At 41.6% G+C, this 18,292-nt stretch overlaps 1 protein-coding gene across 3 annotated transcripts in view; it reads right to left on the reverse strand.

Annotated features, from left to right (window-relative positions):
* Positions 1–9,007: 9,007 nt before the first annotated feature.
* The window catches only part of ZNF280D (zinc finger protein 280D), a 109,817-nt gene continuing 100,532 nt past the window's right edge, over positions 9,008–18,292 (reverse strand). For all 3 annotated transcript variants that reach the window (XM_068275504.1, XM_068275503.1, XM_068275502.1), the window contains 3 exons: positions 15,460–15,505; positions 14,200–14,243; positions 9,008–11,143 (listed from right to left, as the gene is read on the reverse strand). In XM_068275504.1, coding sequence (XP_068131605.1) covers positions 10,522–11,143; positions 14,200–14,243; positions 15,460–15,505 — 712 coding nt within the window. In that variant the 3' untranslated portion in view covers positions 9,008–10,521. The remainder of the gene's footprint in view (positions 11,144–14,199; positions 14,244–15,459; positions 15,506–18,292) is intronic.

Here is an 18,292-nt window from a genome sequence, read left to right on the forward strand (position 1 = left end):
GTTTATAAAGTAACAGTGTATAAAGTTTAAAAAGTTCAGTCCCTAAGGTAACTATTTATGGTTTTTTTTTTTATAATTGTAATTTTTTTTTTTTTAATTACAAAAAAAAAATATAAAAAATTGGGGAGTGTGGGAGGTAATGTTAATTTTTAGTGTAAAAGTAATGTATTTGTATATGAAAAATGCTTTAGGGTGTAGTTTTACTATTTGGCCACAAGATGGCCACAGTAACTTTATGTTTATGCGACCTGCAAGCGTACAGGAAGTACGCTTGCAGGAAGGGTTAGAATGCTGGGAAACTTTCTCATGATCGCTGCTTCTCGTAGAAGCAGCTGATCATTGCGGGGGGCAGAGATCAACGAACGGGAAATGTTTTTCTCGTTCATTGATCTCCGGGCGAGCGGGCGGCGGCGTGCACGAGCGCGTGCGGACGAGTGAGCGGGAGCGCGGACAGCGGCGTCCGGTATGGATTTCTCCGTCGCTTGGTGTTAACAGGGTGTGAAAAAGGGACGGAAAAATCCGTACCGCTGGGGGTAAAGTGGTTAATTATATTTTCAAAGACAGAGCGCATGTCACTGTTATGAGCTAGATGCTTTAATTTGTGCCAAAACTCTACAATCATTTTCTTACTCTAGTTTCCCTCCATCTCTTCATGCCATGAGGAGTGGGAACAATATCAAGAATCATGGTGCAAGCTGCCAAAGACACTCCTGGGAAGGGGCATGTCCTGGATTGCCAGACATACATGATTTTGGCTGTCAGTTTGTGAGGCAAAGAAATACTATATTTGGATATTGTGACAATCCTGCCCCACGATCCCGTCTACAAGACGTTAAAAGACCGGTTGCTGGATCGCCAGAAAGTAGTAATGTGACAGAGTGTGCCAATCCCGTCTAATCTGCTCCCGTTAGCAGGAAGTATGGTGAGCAGTCTGACGCTAAAGATTGGTGGCAAGGCTGTCGACAATATGTAATTGGTTGGAGGTGCCCATACATGTACAATCCCGATTGTATGTACATTCAGTAAACTAAAAATATCGATTTCAAGCTGGAAATCGGGTAATTTCACTGCCACCACTCTCCGATTTGATAGGGCAAAGAGACCCCAACGCTATCATAATATGGCAGCCAGCCCAATCATGTCCGACATTCACCAGTCACCATTCGGGGAATAGTCACTTCCAAAGGCTTGAAGACTGAGCAGTGTGACGTTAAAGAAAGGCTACTGGGTCAATACATGATGCAATCTCGATTGTATGTACAATCGATAAACTAAAGTTATTGATTTTGCGCAGGAAATCTGGGACTAGCTGATCCTAGAAGGAAGAAACTTATTTACAACCTAGCTAGCAAATCCACATTTTATAACCCCCCCCCCCCCCAAAAAAAAAACCAACAACAATGCGGTAGAATGACTCTCCGGAGGGGAAGATCCTTTGTAGCAACAATCAGATGACCAGAACAGGCCCAAGGCTGAACGATAAAATTGTTAGTTTTATTATAAAACTACATACACACAGTATACTTTAACCCACAGATAAATATACCTGTCCGGTAGAACAGATTGGGTTGATAGAAAAAGGGTAGAGGAAAAAAAAAAAACAGAATGTCTTAATATACAGTTCAAATACAGTTATTGGTAGTCCATGCGGCAATCGCAAGTCTTTGGCGGAAAGTTCAAGATGGCGATTGCCATGCGGCCAGAGGCCGAAGTAGGAAATAATCCAAGTGTTTTTGCCAGTGACCAGCTGGCTGTCAGTGGATGTTAACTCGACGTCAGATTTTAGCAATTGGACTTTGGACACCCTGGCCCCAGTTGAGTTATAGCCCTTCACTCTAGCAAGGAGGAGTGAGGGCAAAGATCACACACCTCTTTGGAACCTGAGATGAGCCAGCCCCTTCTCATGGAGACCAAAATATATCTAAAGCACATGTGTCAAACTCCAGGCCTGGAGGGCCAGATCCATGCCAGTGTTTAGCATGGACTGAGAAAGAAAGGAATGTGTTCTACCTGATGGACCACACCTTTCCTGATTCAGACCCATCAATTCATTTGAGCTGTATCAAAAATGTGTGAGAATCTCGGCTCTCGTAGGACCGGTTTGACATACCTGATCTAAAGCATGATAGGTTTTGTATCTCCAAGCCCATACAGGTTATGTTAAATCTAGTAACATTTTTAGGTTGGTCAGAATTTATCAATTATGATATCAAACTTGAGGGGTCTGGAGTGAATTGTGACCCCAAAATGCATATCCCTGCTTTGGCAGGGCTTACCGTGAATTCAGAAACACCGTGTGGTTTGTTCCAAATTTCATAATAAGCAGGTTCTAAAGGCCAATGCCCATTTGGAAAGTCATATTTATGACAAAAGATTGATTTCATATTTGTGAGGGGGAAGGGGAAGGTTTCCTAGGTCAGTGAAAAGGCCAGATGTTTTCTCTAAGTGGCTTCTGCAGGACCCCCTGTCGCTAGCTCTTTGGCTGCTCTTTTCATGTACGGAACTTTGAGGTAGTGCCTTTTGGCTGCTCTGGACGAAGGTGCCAAAATAGACGCCATTCTCCCAAAAGCTTGGGTTTTACAATTTATGGCAAGCACATCTCTGACTTCATCTGATGTATGGGCCATAAAAACTTGCCAGGAATGCTTGGGAACAGTTTTCACACCTAAGTGAAAGGTTCCGTAATTGAAAGCTATCAGTGATTGCTAGCAGAGCCAGGGAATAGGGGGAAAAGGATTTCAAATGTCATTCTGGGTATTTGCAATGAAATTTGCCCTTCTTTGACTCAAATGGTGCACACGCGGTTTTCTCAGGAAAAGTGTGAGCGTCACAGACATTATTTGTAAAAAGTCACATCTTCTACTGTGAAGTAGCTGGTGTGGCTGCATATAGTTTGTAAGCGAGTGGCGAGTTCACAGTTCATAGCCTCTAAATTCCAAAAGAGAATTTAGCAGTTTGGCTAGAGCTCAGCTTTAAAAGGAAATTGTCAAAGTACTGACAGAAGGTAAAGGGTCCATTCAAGTAAGGAGCATGTTGTTGTTCCCTCTCAAGTCGGCCCATATGTCTAGAAATTTGGCTGTACGATCGACCATTCAATTCGATCATTTTATAGAATAGAGAAAGAATCTAGTGTGTTCCAGAATTCCCAATAGATGAAAAGTGGCTAATTTCATGTTGAATCTACCGGCTTAGTCGATCGACCAGAATGCAAGATATCGGTCAATCACACAGGAATTGGCTACTGTTTACATGTCATTTAATCGATTCTGAATTGATTTTAGAGCATGGAGATACATCATTCAGATTGAATGTGAATCGCTTACGATATCATTTGTAGTGTGTGGGTCAATAGTCGACATTTGATCAACCATACTGAAGTCGATTTCTTAATAAAGTTGATTGCTTTGTCGATTGAATCAGAATCACTAGATGTATGGCTAGTTTTAATCAGTGACCACAATCAGCTGCTAGAGGATGTATTATAAGCATCAATGACAGTGACAGCAGTGGTTAAACAATGTGGTTTTCTCCACAGCCTTCTATGAAACTGGATGTGCTGAGTCAGCAACAGCTGCTCTAATTATGTTTACAAAGCACCCTGTAGCAGACAACTGCAGCAATATAACCACTCCACAGAAACAGCCCTCACCAAAGTAGCTAATGATCTCCTCACAGCTAAATCCAAAGGCTATTATTCCATACTTATTATTCCTTAGTCTTACAGCTATTATTCCATACTCATCCTTCTAGATCTGTCATCAGCATTCGACACTGTCGACCACACTCTACTCCTACAGATCCTTTCATCTATAGGAATAAAGGACCTCTCTCTCTCCTGGATATCTTCCTACCTCTCTGGAAGGTCTTTCACTGTTTCTTAAGGTGGGTACACACGTCAGATAAAAGTCTTTGGAAAAAAAGATAACAGACCAATTTTACCCCCTTTCATGTAGTATGAGAGCCATACTCTTCACAGTCTATTCTATGGAGCTGAACTCCCCATCAGATGAAAATCTTTGCAAGATGCTGCACACAAAGATGCTGTACACATGCAACAGATCAGTATCTGCAAAAGATCTGTTCCTGCAAAAGATCCATTCCTGCAAAACGCATTCATAGTCTATGATATCTGCAGATCTCATACACACCTTGTTTAACGGACAATTATCTGTAGATCAGATCCACCAGGTTGGATCTTCAGATCGGCAGATAATTGTCTGATCTGCAGATGAATGTCCATTAAACAAGGTGTGTATGGGATCTGCAGATATCAGACTATGAATGCATTTTGCAGGAATGGATCTTTTGCAGGAACAGATCTTTTGCAGATACTGATCTTTTGTGTCTGTACAGCATCTTTGTGTGCAGGATCTTGCAAAGATTTTTATCTGATGGGGAGTTTAGCTCCATAGAATAGACTGTGTAGAGTATGGCTCTCATACTACATGAAAGGGGTTAAAATTGGTCTGTGATCTTTCATTTTCCAAAGACTTATCTGACGTGTGTATGCACCTTTATTCAGATCAGGCCTCCTCTTCACATCCTCTGTCTGTAGGGGTACCTCAAGGCTCTGTCCTTGGTCCCCTCCTCTTCTCCATCTACATGCACGGTCTTGGTAACTTAATCAGCTCATTTGGTTTCCAATACCACCTATATGCAGACGATACACAACTGTACCTCTCGGCCCCAGACCTTAACTCCCTCCTCACACGGGTTCCCGACTGCCTGTCCGCTATTTCCTCTTTCATGTCCTCTCACTTCTTAAAACTTAATATGAATAAAACTGAACTAATAGTCTTTCCACCATCCCTGTCCACCCCTTTGCCTGATATTACAATAAATGTTAACAACACGTCTATAACATCAGTTCCCAAAGCACGGTGCTTGGGGGTAATATTTGATTCTTCGCTCTCATTTACTCCTCACATTAACTCCCTAACCAGCTCCTGCCATTTCCAACTGAAAAACATAGCACGTATCCGACCTTTTCTCTCCCATGACACAATCAAAATGTTAGTACATGCTCTTATTATATCTCGATTGGACTATTGCAATATATTGCTTGGTGGACTTCCAACTAACCGACTAACACCGCTCAATTCTGTACTGAACTCTGCTGCTCGACTCATTCATCTCTCCTCTCGCTCTTCCTCTGCTGAGCCTCTCTGTCAAGCTCTTCACTGGCTACCAATTAATGAAAGGATTCAGTTCAAACTCTTAACCCTAACCTACAAAGCTCTCCACAATCTCTCTCCACTGTACATCTCCTCACTAGTCTCCAGATACCAACCCAACCGCAATCTCAGATCTGCACATGAGCTTCTTCTATCCTCTTCTACAATTACCTCACATTCACGTGTACAAGACTTCTCACGTGCCTCACCCCTCCTCTGGAATGCCCTTCCACAACACATCCGCCACTCTCCCACCTTTGAAATCTTTAAACGCTCCCTCAAAACCCACCTTTTCCGACAAGCATATTCTCTAGCTTAGGCCATGCACCCACTAAATAACCTAATTACGCACTGCCTGTACATATACTGTATACATCCCCACCTCTTGTTTCCACCCCATTCCTTTAGATTGTAAGCTCGCAAGGGCAGGGCTCTCACCCTTTTGTGTCATGGACTGTTATTAATTTAATTGCTTGCACACTGTTAGACATTTATATATTTTAGTCATGTTAAATCAAATTGTAATCAGCAGTGCTTTATCTTGTATCAGTGTTTATATTTGATGTATATCATTGTCTGTATCATTATGTATCCCTTGTTTGTTTTCTTACATTGTACAGCGCCACGGAATATGTTGGCGCTTTATAAATAAATAATAATAGGTGAAACAACAATTAGGCCAGATAAGTGGCAGCTTAAAGCCTTTTCGACTGCGGTCTTGCCTTGCATTTCAGCCCCCGATCTGTCAAGCATCAATTGCCATCTGATTGCTATGCAATGCAACCAGATTGCAGGGTTTGTAACCCCATTAGTACACATTGCTGTTACTATGCAGCAGGAAACTGCCACGTGTTGTCTAGCAGGCAACTGCAGAGGATGGATACTCACATGCAAATGTTCAAACAAATGCATTCATGGATTCACTCATTTTTATCTTTACTGTCTTATTTATCTTTACTAATTTGCCTGCACAAGTGCGCTTTGTTGCTTGACTAGTCCACTTGGAGACCCATCTGTGATATCACCTTATTTTGAAGACTTTGGAGATTGCTCGGATTCCATTCTGCTAGACTGATGCAGGCCTGGAAGGAGGAGTACCTCCTGTGCCTGTTGTCCTCCTGTGGTGGTAAAGGCTGCTTCCTGTCATTCCTTCTGTGTTATCCTGTGGGAAGAACTCCCCCTCTGCTGTTGCAACTGTGATGTGAAGTCTTTCCCAAGCCATCATCTGGGATGAGAAGTTGAGTTCACCCTTCCCTGCCTTCTAAATCCGGCTGCAAGTTCTACAACAGAGGCCTTGTGTTAGAAATCTGATTTCAATCCCTTGTGGGTGCTGTACAATGAAGCTGCCCACAAAAAAAAAAAGCTCTGGGTGTCACCACAGGGGTTACATGGCCACCTCTACACCCCCACTGTATGTTTGCCCTGAGACAGCAAGAGCTTGGCAGGAAAACATCGATGTTCATCATAAGGGCTTGTAGTGCTGATTTCACTGCCCTCCATCACCCATCAGATTAACAAAATTCTACTCTAATTTCATCAAGCTACAATTATAAACTGACATTTCCTGGACCCACCAGAATTTTTTTTTTAAGTTTACCACATTGTTTTCCTTTAATCTGTGCAGTGCTAGATTAGGATAATATATTAAAGCTACTGATAACATGCTGTAGTTTGTGTAACTGTTATATTTGTGTACACCAACAATAGTGTCTCCTGAGTAATTAATGTGTGTAGGGCTTGTAACTGCTCTTTAAAAAACAAACAAACAAAAAAAAAAAAAAACTACAGGTGGTCACCGTACATCTAGCGATTTGGCTGTACGATTGACCATTCAATTAGATAATTTTATTGCTTCGAGAGAGAATCCAGTAAGCCCGATCGATAAAGTGTCCAATATCATGTTGAATCAACCAACTTAGTCGATCAGGAGGATGGAAGCTATGGGTTGGTTACTGTTTACACATCATTTGATCAACACTTAAAGCGGATCCGAGATGAAAAACTAACTATAACAAGTAACTTGTCTATATATCTTATGTAAAGTTTAGATGGTTTACACAGCAAATCTAGCTGCAAACAGTTTTGATAGAATATGATTATTCCTGTGATACAATGACAGCGGCCATGTTGTTAGTAAACATTACACAGAGGCAGGCTTATCTGTATCTTGAGCCATCAGCCTAATCCCCTCTCCTCCTCCTTCCTCCCCTCTGCCTCTGAAATCAATGGCTAGTAACACCTCCCCCTCCTCCTGCCTAGACTCAGCTCCCATGAGCCCTTGCTACTGCCTTGGCTCTCTGAAAACCTGTGGGTGTGGCTTTTTTAGATTATAGGGAATTGGAGTATTAAAGCAAAAACAAAAAAGTATTTGGCTTGAGGAATGCCCTATAAACAATAGGAAAGGAACACAATTATGCAATGTGTAAAAGGTCACCTCAGATCCACTTTAATTGATCTTTGCATTCAGAGCATGGAAGCACAACATCAGTCAGATTGATTAGTGAAGGTGAATCACACAGGATATCGCTTGTTGTATTGACTAATGTAGCCACTAGTCAATCGATCAACCACACTGAAGTTGATCACCCAATAAAGTTGATCGCTTAGGCAATTGAATCATAATCGCTAGCTGTATGGCTAACTTAACATCTAACACGCTAATGATAATATTCCAGTGTACTGCTCTATGAGCATTGAATATTATGCATGTGTACATCGTGCAAACCACCAGTTAATGCACAGCACTCATAACCAGGGGGACACTTCGTATTGATGCTGAAATCTAATCCCGTTTAGTTGCAGAATCAAATGGAGGATTGTGAATTTAGGGTAGGCTTCTTTATTGTTCTCCTGGCAAGACAGATCACACACACACACACACTTAAACACACACACACACACGTGGGTGGAGGCCTGGTACAAACTTAGTGTGTTTTTGCATATTCCTTCAAGCTGAATTGCTCAAAAAAAAAATGCTGCGAGCGGCATGCTTGGTTTTAACCAAACTGCAACGCTGCTGTGGGAAAACCCACATAGGGTTACATTAGCAAAGTGCTTGCCCCACAGTGCTAACCATGCTGTCACTTACTTTGCAATCACAGTGTGCAGATATAGCTTCCCCTGTATTGTTAAGCTGCTCTTGGCACCCCAGTACTGGCTATCAGCATGTGCCCAGCATTTTCAACAACTGCCCATATCAATATATTGTTGATGCACAATCCAGGAGCAGTCACCCCTGAGCAGCCACAGTTGCTGTCCTTCAGTTCTGCCAGTGCTAGCCCAGCATGTCCAGTTCTCCAGTGAGGTGGCTGCAGTCCAGCTGCTAATACATCAGTAGCCATTGTTTCCCTTCTGAAGTAAATGGCACTGACAGTGTGCCACTACAGCCACCCATGTGTCTGCAATAGCCTTCAGTACCCCAGATCTGCCAATGCCAGCACTATACCAATAACTGCAAATACAGCATTGGCAGTCCTGCAGAATCAGCCCCAGCATTTCCAACACCCCAGGTATAACTTTTAAAGCATAATTTTGTATGTAAGATTTAAAAAAATGTTTCTATTTACCGTTGCAGAGGGGGTGGGGAATCACAATAATAAACACAGTCACACAAGCATACACAGTGTCAGACACAGTGCACACAGATACACACTTCCCCATTACACACTGATGCTTAGAACAGAAATCATTGCTCCTCTTATCTCAGCTCAAGAATATGGGTCAATACAGCCCCATAACAATCACCTAAAAATAATACAATTACTAGATGTTTGTTTTTCTTTTAACTGATTTACTTAGAACACTTTCTTAGCAAATATGCTGATATACAGATCTGTTTTAAAAGAGTAGTGTACTTTATTATTAGTAAACCATGTTGTGTTTTTGAAAAGAAACAAAGTCAGAACTTTGTTGCAAACATTTACTAAAAGAATGGATATATACAGCAAACAGTATTCCCATTCTAAAACAAGAGGACATCCATCCTATATTCCTCAAACTACAGTCTAGTAGTTTAATATTAAAAGTAGGATTATTACCTAGGGACAGGCTACATCAGGGTTGTATATACATGTTACATACAAAGACTGACCATTAGGTAATAACAAATAAAAAAATAAAAAAGGAAAAAAATTGAAATGGTCAGACTTTCCTACATAAGTAGGTCAAATAGGATAATTCTCCAGTCTACATTTTTTTCCTCAGTCTTATTACCTACAGGCAGATGAAAAAGCCATCCATTTCAGAGGTGCTTGGCAGTAGGCAGTTTTCTGAGTTCTTAAAAACACTGTCCACTGTACAAGACGGCCACCCCCAGTAGAAGCTTCCATGTTAATAGGTTTAATTAAACCTTTACAATGACATCACTATAGGCAATAAGTAATACTATCAGCGATAGGCACAGGTATAAAAAAAAGACAGGACCCTGCAGCAAAGTCCTCTCAGCTCGCTCCATCTTCAAGGCATTAGCAATAATAAGACATATGCCACACTGATTCTATAGCTAATACTGCATGATATGAAACATTTCTCTACTTCAGTGGCACGTGTGTCTGCTTTCTATGTACATTCATTACCGGTCCAGTTATTACAAATACTGTTCCTGCCCCCACCTCTGTGGCATATTTGTACCTGTATTCCGTGCCGCTGAGCCCACAGAGGCAGCATGATCTGCTATGGCTCTAACTATATCCATGCTGTGCCATGAATCATTGTGAGGATGGGAAACCATTTTGGATGTATATGCTCCGATTATAGACTGTCCGATAAAAGAAACAAAAGATGACAAAGCCAATGTGAATATGTCCTATATACATTTAAAACTATGTACACAATGTCACTAATGTATTTTCCACTTTCATTGAAAGTTTAAAATAAGGTAAATTGCCTGACAGGATTACACCTGTTCAGAGATGTGTAGATCTGTTACTTTTAAAAGTAAAATATTTTAAAACTAGGTGTAAGGTTTTTACACAGTCGCTTATTTCCAAAGTATCACAGCTACCAAAGCTCAATACTTCCATGGAAAATAAGTATTAATGCTACCTTATGTATTTGTGAGAAGATTCTGAACCACAGCAAACGTCCCTGGATAAACAAGTCGGAATGAATTGCATCGAGGTGTTGGATAGTCCCCCCCCCCTAGCTGCCCTGCAATATGTAATCCTAACACTGTTTACAGTAGCTATGAAGGCATCAGTCCATACGTTTTCCTGACATTGCGTCCAAAAGCATAGAGCTCATTTTCAGCAATTTTTGGGATAAACAGTCCTTGGGTCACTGACCATGCATTAAAATCGTAGCACAAAAAAAAAAAAAAAAATGTGACAGCAGGAAATGTCCAAAGCTTCTACAGCACATTGTCATTTTCCCCCTCACTTTCAACAGGTACGGATACATCTTCAGAAGTGTCTGGAACCTCTTCCGTTTTCTCTCCACTTGTACCAGTCTGTGAGGAGCCACCAACTGACCCCTTCTGCAGTATTTCTGTTGTCTCATGCTCTAACACTTCAGAGGGCGTTAAAGGATCCAGTTGTAGGCTATTTGGCTCACTAACATCAGAACTTACAGAGTCTGCTACATCCTTTCTTAAAAACTGTTCAAAACCAATGTTGTCATTAGCAGGGTTTAACTCCTGGTGGTCTTCAGCTTCCATAGGAGAAGACACTTCCTCAAAATCCCCTGTAACAACCTCTTCATTATCAGAAGGCTCATCCATCTCTGATGCAGAGTCACTGCAAGACTTATCTTCAGTGAGGACATTTTCAATTTTACTCGCTGACTCCATAACCTGAGTTGTGTCTTCTGGAATTGGAGAAGAGCTTTCTGTTTTCTCAATGGTTGCTTCTCCTTGCTCCACAGTAGTTTGCTTGCTAGGTGACAATGTGCTTTTTTGGCCTTGTGAGGGGCTACTATCTCCACATGCATCATTTTCATGTTCTTGTGTCTCTGGTGTGAGCTTGTTCTCCATGCTAAAATAAATAAACACTGTATGAGTACATGAAGAAAACAAAAATTAGCCCAACACACATTTAGTGATAACAGTTTATAAATGGCATGCTCAGTTTTTCATGTAGAAAAAAGATGCACTGGTCACAAAATATGGCAAACTATGCCAGTTGTTGCATGTTTTTTGAGCCAGCTAACAAAATTGCCTTTCATAGGACAGCAGTGTGGAGAAACATAGACATCAATATTATATACAAAATTAAACAACATTTACTATGGGACTTGTATAGCATTTCGATGCAAAACTGGGTAAATGTGATTTTTGTGACTGAATCAACTGCATCAGACAAAGACCCATTTTTGAAGTTAAATTATGCTAGCTAGAAGGAATGACCAACGAGATGCAAAAAATTGAGTTGATGCAGGATTATGTTAATTATCTATGCATATTCATGCAGCTTGAAAGTGGACCACACAAGTCCCACCAAGATTTGAATAGATTGGCTTATTTTCAAGCCGCATATATTTGCATACAAAATTTGCATAATTCTGCATCAACTCGGAATTATTTTGCATCTCATTAATCCTCCCTAATAGCTAGTATGCATAGTTGAATACTATGTAGTCTTATTCACTTTCCTTGAAAACTGTAATGATCTAATCCACTGACGATTAAAATGTACAAAACTGAAGGTGGAATTACTCTTACAGCAAAGTTAGTGGGTGATTTCTAAGGTTTTTTTGAACCAAATGTTTTTTTGCTAGCAAGAACAGTTAGAGAAAAATAGCAAGAGATTAGTATTTCTAATGTTGTTTAAATCTGTATGCCATTGATATCACCCCATAATGTGCACAAGATTGAGAGACTTGTCCTGTTGTGCTTCCTTAGCAAGTTGGTAAGTATTTTCAGTTTTTTTAAAGCAGGCATTTACTACCCCCCCCCCCCCCCTCCATACCATATGTCCCTACGCAGTTGTAATGCAGGCTAGGGATGTGCGATGTATGCCGGGAGAGGAAGCTCCCATGTTTGTGACTGCATATCCTAAATCTGGAGGTGTAAACACATCAATGCACTACATCTCCTGGCATGCACCGCGTGTTCCCACCCCACCATGCATCACAGCGTGTGTGCATGGGGCAGGATATTTCCTGCAGGAATTTGAACCTGTGGCACAGGGACATAGAAAATGGAGGCATCCGCATAAACGGGGGGGAGGGGGGGGATTTGAATGGACCTCCGCATTTGATATCTTACTTCTATAAGGCCATTATAGAAGATTTGGGAGGCGGTAAAGCAGTCTTTTTGAGGGAGTGGCAGAGGGATACTGGATTCACTTGGACGAAGGCTCAGAGGAGACTAGGGGTCACTAGGCACATGCCACATCAATCAGTCCACATATACAAGAAGGATGCTACAAATTGTTAAGGTGGTATAGAACCCCAGTTTTCCTTTCCAGGATTTTTGATTCCCAGAGCGCAGTGTTGGAGGGGTTGGAGGGGGAGAGGGTCGTTGCTACATTTATTCTGGGAATGCCCAGTGCTTATCCCTTTTTGGGAAACGGGGAGAGAGGTGATCAAGAAGGTAACAGGCTTGGAGTTGAACTGGAACCCTTGGCAATTTGTTCACCTTGCTCCAATCTCTGAGGAAATACAGGGCTTCAGTTATCCCATTTATGTTAGTTGAGGGTATTGAGCATGATTTCCAGTAAGTGGGAATCAGGCCTTTTGCTGCATTTAAGAAGTGGTTCAATTACATTAATAAACTGCAGGAAGCTGTGGAAGCCATATTGGCAGGAAGGGACATATTGGAGAAGTATAAGATGGTATGGATGTCTTCGATTTTATACCAAACTATGGATAAATATGAGGCAATTATGGAGGGACTAGTGTACAGAATGTAGGGTTCAGGAATAATGTCTTTTATGATTGCTCTTATGATATGTTGTCCTCTAATGGGAAACTTTCGATTTTTCAATGTGGCGGATACCGATCTGATGCACCAGCTTATGAGTTGTGGTTTCATAAGTTATTAGACTAAATAAAAAATTGTGTTATCTGGGAATTTATGCAAAAGTACAATAAAGCACAATTCATTGCGGATGGAAAAAGCTGAAAATTGGATGATAGGAAAAAGGTAGACATATTGCTAGACTAAAGGTATTATGATGCACTTTCTATGGTTACTGTAAAAATGTAGGTTTTGCTGTTTGGTATGCCATGAAAATTTGAAGCTTATGCTGGAACTTTGTATAACTTTCCTATGAAATAAAAAAAAAAAAAAAAAAAAAAAAAAAAAAGGGGTGTGGGGGAGAGAGTTCAGCTACAGAGCAGCCCTCCTAGGTAATAAATTGCATGCTGCACCCCCCCCCCTCCCCCCGCAAAAAAAAAACATTTTACAAACCTTCCTTAGGAGGAGGTTCATTTGATACACCCAGGTGCTCATTGTGCTTTAACCATCTTAGCGGTATGGACGAGCTCAGCTCGTCCATCCCCGCCGATGGCTGCCGCTCAGGCCCTGCTGGGCCGATTTTTACGAAATAAAAAGCAGCACACGCAGCCGGCACTTTGCCAGCCGCGTGTGCTGCCTGATCGAAAGAGGGTCCCCCCCAGCCGCCTGAGCCCTGCGCAGCCGGAACAAATAGTTCCGGCCAGCGCTAAGGGCTGGATCGGAGGCGGCTGACGTCAGGACGTCGGCTGACGTCCATGACGTCACTCCGCTCGTCGCCATGGCGACGAAGTAAGCAAAACACGGAAGGCCGCTCATTGCGGCCTTCCGTGTTACTTTTGGCCGCCGGAGGCGATCGGAAGAACGCCTCCGGAGCGCCATCTAGTGGGCTTTCATGCAGCCAACTTTCAGTTGGCTGCATGAAATAGTTTTTTTTTTATTTAAAAAAAAACCTCCCGCAGCCGCCCTGGCGATCTTAATAGAACGCCAGGGTGGTTAAGTGTACTAGACATTTTTATATAGCCACACTTTCAACTTAAGTTTGCATACAGAAACATATATTGGCACACTGATGTATTAAAACCTTCTCATGAAAATGCATGTTATAAATCTAAGGATGTCCTTAGAACTTGCCTTTCATCTGTTGCTGCATGATTCTCTGTATCTGAATTTTCATCCTGCAAATAGGGAAACCAATTAGAAGTGCTTTGTTGGTTTTCATGAACCTGTGCAATGATTAAAGAAAAGCTCACCAAAAAGTGTTTAAACATATAATAGCTACACATGCCACTCTGTAATTTAATGGTATAACCCATTACTATGCATTTCAACAAAATGTTTATTTTGTTTTTTTAACATTGCTAAAATATTCCTTACTACCAAGGCTACACCGCGCTGTGTACTAGGACAGTGTTTCTCATCACGATTACAGCACGTACCCCTTTATGACAGATGGAGTTTCTCAAGTACTGCATATTGTGAATAACATCTTATGAATCCCGATACATATATACTTTGTTTGGGGTCCTCAAAATATTTATCAAAGCTTTTAAAAGATAACTTAGAACCCAAGATATCAAACTACCTAAAGCAGTAAATACTTATCTAAGTAGAGGTAAGCCTCTGGGATCCTCCAAAGCCTGCTCACCCTGTCTTCTGGTCCTCCTCCACTACCCAGGACCCTCAAACTCTGGGCGACACTCATCTGGCACAAGCGCAGCCATGTTGCACACATGTCAACGCGGCCCACGGGTGCTACAGACAAGCAGTTGTCAGTAATTTTTGAGGGTCCGTGCTCTGCAACAACATGGGTAGCCTATAGGATCCAGAGGCTTCCCTGTTCTTAGGCATTTCTTTTCGTATCCAAGGTTCACCTCGGAAACACCTTAAGGGCCCGTTTTTACTATGTCAACATTCGCCTTGTGAGATGGACGCCAGTACTTGATGTGATATTGTTGCTCACATATTTATTTCCTTTAAACAATGCCAGTTACCTGGCAGTACTGCTGAGCTTTCTGTCAGCAGTAATGTCTGAATCACTCACCAATAAATATTCTTAGTTAATAATAACTTCCAGCTACAGAGCAGCTACTTGGTTCAGACAGTTTATTTTTTCAGAATTAGTGGAGATTTGCATTTTGGGAACATTTTGACTAATCCACTACTAAACTACAATCAAGATGGGGACCCTGGATTACTCCACCCAGTTTTTCCCTAACTGTCAACATTAGGAGGACCCAAAACATCAGTTTCTGAATCCTGTACACCTACCTTCCCCATAGTTTAGAGAAGCTTGTGTCACCTCACCTGTAGCTCCTTTCTGGTTCTACATAATAACGCTAGCTTTTCTATGAAGGAAAAAAACAACAAAAAAACAAACAAAAAAAAACATACCTTATGACTGATTTTAGCTTGCTTTACTGGAAGTTGAAGTCTTGCTCTAAAGAAATAAAACCCAGTGAAAGGCTTACTTTGCATTTAACACATCTGAATGAAGGGTATGGTATTAGAGCTTACCTGAGATGACTTAAAAGAAGAAATGTATATGTTATGGCCAGAACCCGAAGTCTGGCCACTTCGTGTTATGGCCGGCCAAAAAGCGAAGTGGCCATGTTACAGCACCCAATGTCAGAAACAAATTCATTCCGGCGGCTCCGCCTCCTCTGCCCTGCCTCCCTCCTCTCAGCAGTCAGCCAAAAGCAAGCAGCAATTAGAGTCCGGGGCTTCGTCTCGTCCCCGCCTCTCACCTCTGGCATTGGGCACTGGGTATCCCTACACACCCTGTATCTTCCGCCTCGCTCACTTCCCTACTACGACAAGTTTCCGTTCGTAACTGCGGGTAATTACCGCAAGAAGCAGTGGTTCGTGCCTTCACTTTTATTCCGACACGTGGGCTCTGCAGAGCGGGTGCTGGCAGAGGCAATGTCTGCAGTGTTCCTGCAGCCTGCTTCTTATGGTGCTTCCCTGCATCTCGGATGTGCGAGGGTAGATAGAGGGTGGGTAGGGACACTGGACCCACGGCTGCCAGAGAAGAGACTGCTAAAGGAGGCAGGGGGAGGAGCCAGAGCTGCCAGAATGAATTTTTTTGACATTGGTCGCCACTTTGCATTTTGGCCGGCCATAACACGAAGTGGCCAGACTTTGGGTTCTAGCCAAAGCCTAAACATTTATGGGACTTCCTCCATCCCCCTTTAAGCTGATCGGTCCCTCACTGTTCTCCGCCTGGATCCTATGCTATGGGTCCTGGTAACTCAGTCAGCCCAGCCGCACGCGCTCCCCCTTCGAGCTCCTGTGGCTAGGAGCGTTTGCGCAGGCGCAGAACTCTCCCCGGGATGAGCATGCGGCCAGGCTGCACATGTATACTACACCCTGACTGGCTGAATTACTGGGACCCATAGTGGAGGGATCCAGGCAACAGAGGAGGATGACGGCGAAGGACTGATCAGCCTGAAGGGGGCTGGAGGATGCCCCAGATATGTATAAATGTCTTCTTTTAGGTCATCTCAGGTTTACTTTAAAGGGACTCTAAAGTGAAAATAAAATTATGATATAATGATTTGAATGTATAGTACTAAAAAATAAAACACTATTAGCACAGATAAGAGTTAAGGAACTTCAGTTATCTATGCAAATGAACTTCTTTGAGCTTCACAACTTTATAAAGTCATGGACAGCACTGTATTTTAAGCACTTAGCTCAACTGTCTCTCATGGTTTCTTTGTTTATGTTTTTTCTGCAGAGAAAAGTTCAAAGGGTCACTAGCCTGCTTTGTGAAATCATTTAAAATGCTGAGTGTATTGTGGACACTGCAATTATTAGAGAAAGATGCAATGTTATTAAAAAAAGCTATATACCGTACCTGAAAATATGACACTATTTTCTTTGCTATTAATGTTCTATTAATAACCCACATTACACAACCAATTCATTATATCATGAGTTTTTTTTCGCTTCAGTGTCTCTAATCAGGGTTTAGTTAAACCCATACAAAAGTATTTTCAGCATATTCATACAGTTCTGCAGAAAAATCAAGACTTTAGGCTTTGCAATGAAATATTAAACATGTAAATCCGATCCAATAAATACCATGTATACTAAGTAAACCGAGGGGAGAGGAAAATCCATCAATTCACATAACATTGTATGTTAAAATGAGGAAGAGGAAATCAAAACATTCATGAGAAAATTATATGATTTGTAATTTAATCATTCCAGATATTGTAGTCTGCAAGAGAAAGTAAGCTAAAAATCCACATAGCAGGCACTCTGTAAAAAACATAAAAATTCAAGCTAACCTCTTTTCAATTATTACTACAGTATTTACAATGAATGGAAAAAGTCCAAATACTTAGGTGGCCACACACAATACAATGAATTCTATAAAAATGATCTGTTGTACATAAAAATCTAAAGTTTTGTTTTTATTTGAGACATCAAATTTCCCTTTAATATTAAAGTAGATCTAGAGTGGTGGAGTTTTCTGATCAAGGTTTATGAAAATCACATGGTATAGGGTAGATTGTCAAGTTCTTGATTTAAAGACCAAAGTTTTCTTCCGAATTATCAATAATTTATTTTCGTAATTGGGGCAAAATTGAACACGTGGCACATTGGTCAGATTTTCAAATGTTACAATTAATAAGAAAAATTGATTGTAATTCTTGAATTAAAAAGAAATATAAAAATTGTATGGTGTGTGGCCACCATTAGACATCTGCACAGCTAATTACTGTAGCAGATGACCACATAAACTGTAGTTCATTTGAAAATTAGGTCTTCTTGAAGTTGCAGTCAGCATTTCCATACTAGAAAAAAAAACTGCAGCTCTGAATCAAAATTATTTAGTCCATCCTCTGTGACCTTTATGAAACTATGCAAACTGGAGTTTAAAGAAAATCATTAGGGCCCGTTCAGACCACAAAGTGCGGACCGCAACGCGTACGAACGCACGCCATCCGCGTTCGTATGCGTTGCGTGGCTGATCCCATCACTGAAAAGTGAATGGGACAGCCGCGCGTTTTTGTAAAATCTGCGTGCAGCATGCGTTCCCGGACCGCACAGGTCCGGAACGCATGCTGTGTGAACATCAGACATTGCACTCTATGCAATGTCTGATGTCCTGCGTGTCGGCCCCCCCGCACGCGTTTCCAAAACGCATATGGAAACGCGCGCAGTGTGAACGGGCCCTTACTTTTTCATTGACAAACATATTGCAACTTTAAACGAA

Source organism: Hyperolius riggenbachi, chromosome 3 (genome assembly GCF_040937935.1).
Source record: "Hyperolius riggenbachi isolate aHypRig1 chromosome 3, aHypRig1.pri, whole genome shotgun sequence".
NCBI classification, from domain to species: Eukaryota; Metazoa; Chordata; class Amphibia; order Anura; family Hyperoliidae; genus Hyperolius; species Hyperolius riggenbachi.